Source organism: Penicillium psychrofluorescens (genome assembly GCF_964197705.1).
Source record: "Penicillium psychrofluorescens genome assembly, chromosome: 4".
NCBI lineage: Eukaryota > Fungi > Ascomycota > Eurotiomycetes > Eurotiales > Aspergillaceae > Penicillium > Penicillium psychrofluorescens.
This window is the reverse complement of record NC_133442.1, coordinates 1,586,862-1,594,108: the sequence shown is the minus strand read 5'-3', so window position 1 is coordinate 1,594,108 and position 7,247 is coordinate 1,586,862. Positions and strand designations below refer to the sequence as shown.

Genomic DNA, 7,247 nt, shown 5'->3' with positions numbered 1-7,247 from the left:
GATCGATGCTGCATCTCCTGGACATTTAAATTTACACAGCATGGCGAAAAGCAACCCTTTCAAGCACAAACGACCTCCGACAATATGGGTTGACGAATCTACCTTCTGCGATGAACAGCTGAATCCACATCCTGCATCCTATAATCTTGCATCCGCACTAGATCAAACCACGGCCACTGCTTTCACCCCCTCTAACTAGGTGAATATTCAGCAAGAGCGACCAGATTCCGGAATCCGATAGCTGTCTCAGGACCCGTGGAGTACCTTTGAGGCAATTGCCGAATTTTTCCATGATCGGCCTCTCCTCCTTGCAAGACACAAACGTGAAAGAAAACGCCTAGTATATATTCAAAAGCTTGAGTAGGGGTCGTTTTCCACCCCAACTCTGCTAGAGCTCATGAACCAAATCTGGCACTCCAGCTTTCTAGCCCTACAAGATTTGTACCTCCACGGTGGGGTGGCTTTCTTAATCTAGGAACCAGTGGAAGTCTCAGTCGGTCAGATATTGGCATCAAAATGTATGATCACTGCGATTAAAGTTGTTGGAATCGTCCGGCCGGTAAGTGGCGGTTCTACAATATATCTCAATCCGATGCTAACCGATGGCAGGTGCTGGAAGGAATTCAGTATTTGTCTGATCGTGGGAGAGTCCTTGCCACCCTAAGTGTGGAAACCGTTTTTCTCACACATTCTAGCAATATCAAGATCGGTATGAAAGACAGAAAGATCCGGTGCTTCGCGAAGAAGAGAACTAATCAGTATCATCGGTAGTAGGCGTCGAGAACAGCTGCCAAATCAAACCTTCGGAAATGAATCCTGCGACGTTGAAGCTATATGCTTCAGCAGATATTGTCGTCAAACTGATGGGTAAAAATACATCGTCTCATGAATGGAGTGCCGAGATCCAGAAATTACCTCGTCAACTGGAAAGCCTCTCTTTAGGGGAGCTCTTGGAGGTGAATCCACTCTCCCTATCATTATGATTTAAACTAATGAAACAGAATAAAACCTTTAAGCGGGCGTCATGTCCAGGGGAATTGAAATTGCTTGTTAATCTAACCAATAAAACCGCCTATCACCGAGTCGACGCTTACTCTTATCGTTTGTGAAGAATTTAACACTCTGAGTTCTACTTTGCTCATTGGATAAAATGGGAAAGGGTAATAGCAACGGCTGGTGAAGAAATGATGCCACCGCCAATTACCTGTAAATTCATTGACTATTGAAGGCCATTATTTTCCTACAGTGCTTTTGCTCGACTATCCCCCAATCTATCATCTAGTCTACGATACAAATCAATTAACCAAACCCGTTCCATAAGCCTTCAACATCTTAGGGGTATACCTCAAAAAACGATATTCCATAGTTCACGATGATAGTTATCCACTTATCCAGTCTGGTTCTCCCACTAGACAAGTTCCCGAGCAACCCAAAAAGTCGTCAACTACAACCCCCGGAGGACAACGAATGGGAGGACTCGGTCATTGAAAACGGCAGCTCTAGGGTTGATGAACAACACGACACGAACCTCTCCAATGGGTGGCAGTCGATGATCACCAACAGGGATCGATGCGAGGAAGTGTTTTTTGGCCCAATCCTGTGCTACAAATATCCATCCTAACACCACCAAAGGGCCATCTATCTTGTCCTCTTCTTCGGACACTGACGAAGTGTCCGTTCGAGACGATCTTCACTTGCCCCGAACGACACCCATCGTTGTGAGCCCGTCTCCACCGCAGCCAGTGACATACTTCCCTCATGACATGCGCCGTAAAATGGTCGCTAGTGAACTGATTGGTTCAATCCACCAAAATGTTGTCCGGGAGCGTCAGAGATCGAACTCGGCCGCTAACATTTCCTTGAGACGATAACACACCGACCACGTCATGAAAATCAATAAAAAGTACCCAAAGATGAAAGCGCCTCATAAGTGAACGCTTCCGATCCATTGTGGCGATGGCCTGAAGTCGAGCACTGACAGCCCGGCCAGGCATAGCGATATCTCCAACATGGACTCATGGGCTAGCTATACCACTGATTACGGGCCATGGGAATACTATGTCAAAGGGTGGTGACGAATCACCAGGGGGCGATTTGATGCGGTGCACAGATAGCCCCTGGCGAGTACGCTGGGCGACTGTAGTTGTGGAGCATCTAGAACGATTAACGTTAAATCCCTCCCTCTTCGTCATTGCTACCGGTGCCAGTCCCTATTTTTGAAGAGGGAAGCCAAGCAGAATCGGCGTGGTCGTGAAGGTTAGACGCATGCAGGGTTTTCAAAACATGGAAGCAACCAACAACCACAACAACAACCACAACAACAACCATCATCACGCAATCGGGGAATAACAGCTCCTGCAAACTATCCGATTAGATATGTCACCATCCGACAGGCAACAGGATCGCTGTGAGCCTTGAACACTGAGATCGACCGACGCCGAAAAACTACTACCTCAGCTTCTGACTGGAACGAATGGCGTTGAGCATCGTGTACTCCGCTTTTTGTCGTCTGGGATATTATTATCGCCTGTTTACTACTGCTACCTGTAAAACCTTTGTCGTCTGTTAGATATCGTCTTCTGGGAATCTGGATACTCTGTGTGTGGTCTTGAATGTTCTGGATTACTACTTGAAATGACATGTTTGCGTCCTTAATTTCCAGGTCGCGATTGCCGGATGGGACCTCTCAACAGTGGTAAACGAATGGACGTTGATTTTTGTTTATTCACAGAAATGGGAAAATAAAAAAAAAAGGATAATGGTAGCCAGTGCGTTAGAACAGGGTACCTCAACGCTCGTCCAATGACACTCTTAGAGAAGCAACTCGACGATCTCTCTGAGCATCACTCTGAGGGAAACGAACTCAAACTCCCGAGTCATTCTCCTCAACATTGAAAGAGATTTCGTATGAGTCCCAGCTCTTGCAGTTGTTTTTGAGTTTGTCGTAGTCAATCAATGCTTTGATCTCGTCATACCGCTCAACAAACTGAATCGAAAACCCTTCCTCCGTATGCCACCCAATGTGGCAATGCAAAAGCCAGGCACCCGGATTATCCGTCTTGAAGGCAATAACAAGGTATCCGTCTTCTGGGAGCATGGCAGTGTCACGCTTAGGGGGCTTTGCGAGAGAGGTTACGTCTCCGTCGTATGTTCCACTTCCCTGGGCTAGAATCACAAAGTCATGCCCGTGCAGATGAATCGGATGCGGTACAGAAAGTTCAGTTTCGATGACTATGTAGGTCCATTCGTTCTTGTGGGGAAGTTCGACAACCCCGCTGGAATTGGCCCAGGAGTGGTGGCCCCTGTAGACCTCGAGTAGAGTTGGGTCCGTCCAGTCGACATGCATGGAAGTGGAATTCAGTCTCCACCGGTAGAGTTTATGAGAGTTCTTTGCCAGTGAGACAGACTCGGACTTATTGTAGAATGGAGTGGAGACAGCTTCGGAGACAATTGGCGTCAGGTCCGACATATCTTCATCAACACAGCTGTCGGTATAGCTGTACTTTGTCGTTGAGGGCGTTGCGGGGGAGTCTCCGTAGTACACAATACCCTTGATGTTGTTAGGTGACAAATTTTCGGAGCAGGCTGTCTGGGGAATGGCGCGAAGCCAGAAGTTCTTTGCCACTAGTGCCTGATCTGCCTTGACAATAACGTCGTAACGTTGGCCTGTTGGATAAGTTAATTTTGTTCTCAATTGAATTGTTTACGTATCAAACTCACCCATCGCAATATTTAGCACATTAGACTGATATGGTTCAATTGGTACCAGGTCGTTAGCAATGACCGTCATAGTGTGATTGTCGATCATGAACTTGAAATGTGTATCGCACGCCGCATTTACCAGACGAAGTCTGTATGATGTTCCTTCTGTAAAGGAGGTATTGAACCGTGTTCCAGTCTGGTTCACAACCCCGTCAAACCCAAAGACATTCGTACCGTTGATCAAGGCATTGTCCAGGGTAGGTGGCCCTTCGAGTTGGGCTGTACCAAATAGCTCGTCGACGGTATTGATATCCCAGTCATTCACGATAATCACGCCCTTGTCTTCATCATAGTTGGCACTGGCAGGGCCATGGATCACAATACCGCCGAAAAGCCCTTCCCAGGCCTGCAGCCCGATGTGGGAGTGATACCAAGTCGTGCCGTACTGCATAGCCCGCCACTTATATGTGATTGTACTGTTGGGAGCGGTAGGGCATTGGGTGATTGAGACAACACCATCATTCGGGTTCGTATACAATTGCCGGATTCCATGGAAATGAATACTAGTACCGTTTTTCAGGTCACCTGGTAGGTTGTTTGTCAGATGTACCACGACGTAGTCGCCCCAGTTTGCCTGGATCGTTGGACCAGGAATAGAGCCATTGATCGCGAGAGCCATCCGGGAACGTCCGTCAGGTGCCACGGTGGCATGCTCTAAATTCAGCCAGTACTCTCGAGTAACGCCTGTGTCAGGGACGACCGTAGAATAGTCCGTGTGAATATCATATTGACACCATTCTCTTCGCGTAACAGCTGTGTTTCCTGTACAGGCACTGGCTGCTACACCGTTGGATGAGGTGGGAATAATTGAGGGAGATAAAATTTCCCGTGCAGGGTGAGACATAGAAATACTTGTCGCGGAGACTGTGGCGAGGAGTTCAAAGAACGAGGCGATCATCGAGTTGGGCCTCATCTTGGCTGATATTGTAGAAAGAGATGGTAGAATACGAAAAGGCAGGATAAGACCCAGGATTATAGCCAAAACTAAGCGGACGACAACAAATTTCAATGAAATCGTGGTGTAGATCGCGAACGAATGTGCTTGAACCCGAGTAGAAATTCAACAACAGGGGTTCTCAGCTAGACAAAAGCAATATTCTGCCTTCAAAATACAGCCTATGGAAGCTTGATTAGTTTAGGCCTGTCTTCATATCTTTGGAAACAATTTTCCCGATAAAGATAGATCGATTCGCATATCGAGCTACGCGGCCTCATCACTCTGGTCGAATTACGCGGCATACTCAGCCTGGTCTAATGTCTTGGCAAAATTTAAAGACTAGAACTAAGCGAGCGCTGGGTGGCTACAGGATCTTTTAGATTAGGCCTTCGGAGCTACTTATCAGCGCATCCTACCCATTAGCTTTCTACCAGTTTACGCTGGGTCTAATTGTCTTTGTGTTCTCCTCGGATTTAACGAACCTTGGTGAGCTTACGGCGAACAATAAACAACACCAAGGTTCACAACATACCATAAACATGGCAAACTTTTTCAATTGGTAAAATTTTGATTAGAAAATGCTTCCCGCTTGGGAAGGTTACTTTGAAACCAAGATTAATTCTGATTGTCGTCAGCTTCCCGGCATGGCTGATGAGATCCACTCTATCCGAGAACCTACGTCCATTTTAGGCATAGGCCATGCACTAAACGTCGAGTACGCGCAAGTACAGTCTATCGAGTCTGCGTGTTCACTCGGTCTGAGATCCACAGTTCTGTTATTTTCAAGCTCTGGCAAACATTTCTCGAGAGTTTAAAATACTTTTGGTTAGCAAATGGAGTTCCGTATTACGTTCCGAGTCGGAAGGAAAGTAGTCGAGCATGTTGGTAATTCAATGTCTTCCAAACTGTTTCTACGGGTGCTTTCTACGCTATTGGAGTTGTTGCTGCCTGTACAGAGCGTTAATTCACATATTCCCACTTACTGACCACGACTAGGGATTTCCACATATATGGGGATGTGGGTCCGTATGTGGACACGTGCCATGTCAAAAACTGCCGAATAACGCGTGTGCTGGACACTAATCCAGAAACATGTGAGTTCGCAATGGTTTATTTTGTGTTAGTTCGCTTGACTCATTGATTATTTTAACTGAACCGTCGAATTCCGATTGAGTATCACTCCCCGTCCCCGTTTCTTCCTACTTTGCTTTATTCAATCTGATCCAAAATGCGAGCACCAGCAATCGGTCTTCTCTTCCTCTCCCTGAGCTATTTGGTACCTGCGGTGCTTGTAAAGAAGCCGGCCTCTTCATCCTCGGACTCGTATAGTCTCTATGCCTATGGTGATGCCATTGGAGGGCTCCCGTTGTACTATGCCGACGGTAAGCTTCACTCAAGAGGGAAAGATAAGCATATCAATTTGCATGAAGCTGATGAGCCAAAAAGGAAATGCAGTCGTCGCAAACAAGGCTCTAGCAAATGCCACAGAGGTTGCCCAAGTTGCCTGTAAGGAATATCAGCCGCATTTGTCGTCACCAAAACTAAGATTTATCCCTTCACTAGTCACCAGTGACCCCTCTGGCCTACTACTTGGAAACCCAGCGAACGAAACTTCAAGCTTGGGTTCGCACAACAATAGCAGCAAGATATTCACTGACCAACAACTTTACATTCCAAGGGCAGACTCGACTGGGCACCAGGTCGGCTTCACTCGAGATGCTTCTTCGAGCGAGGTTACAACTAAGTTTGTCTGGTATGGGCACTTTTTACTCGTGGAGACTGAGAGTGGGGAGTACACTTCGTTGTTCTACGCCAAGAAGACGAAGCAAGATGGGGCTTATTCCTTGCAGTGGAACATCACGGATGATGATGAGACAGAGTTCGTTTCTGTTTCAATGAGGTCGATTGCACCATCGAATGCTTGACGTGAATTTCATACTTGACACGATAGCTGAAGGTCTTCATTGTCAATACAACCTGGCAAAATTTCTTATCTTGCACAGTCTGCCAAGGCTGCCGATCAACTAGAATATTCCGATGTTCAATCATTGAGCTATAGACACGATAAAAAGACTTTCATTAATTCAGGAGAGGCATAATTGACAAAGGTTCATATTGTACTTAATGAACCATTCAGAAAACACCAGCATTGTACTCATAGATAATGTATGAGGTATTAGACTTTCGAGACTAATGAAGATGCTGAAAAAGGTATTGGAAATAAAGGAAATTCAGATGACTCGGCTTTTATAATCGCACTGTAGACCTTGCCGATGACGTTGATTGGTTTGAAGGCTTGGGCTTCATAGTCGATGGCGTGGCAGGTCAGGACCGAATATAGTAGTATTCTTCTATTGGGAAGGCTTCGAAATTGAATCGATACCATCATGAGATCAAGGATTTGCGTAGCACCGCTTTTGATCATCCCCTGGTCGAATTTGGTCGTATTCGTCAATATATGAGGGTCTTCAGCACTGCAATGGATATAAGGCTTTCCATAGATCCGACGTTTGCTCTGATGACGGTTTTTGTCCTGGTCCTGGCTACG

At 46.4% G+C, this 7,247-nt stretch overlaps 1 protein-coding gene across 1 annotated transcript; it reads right to left on the bottom strand.

The window, feature by feature from the left end:
* Window positions 1–2,863: 2,863 nt before the first annotated feature.
* On the bottom strand, window positions 2,864–4,381 carry PFLUO_LOCUS6310 (uncharacterized protein; the record flags this gene model as incomplete). The annotated part of the gene is made up of 2 exons (XM_073783842.1): window positions 2,864–3,666; window positions 3,937–4,381. 2 exons carry the CDS (start codon window positions 4,379–4,381, stop codon window positions 2,864–2,866), a joined length of 1,248 nt encoding a protein of 415 aa, XP_073640357.1.
* Between the last annotated feature and the right edge of the window lie 2,866 nt (window positions 4,382–7,247).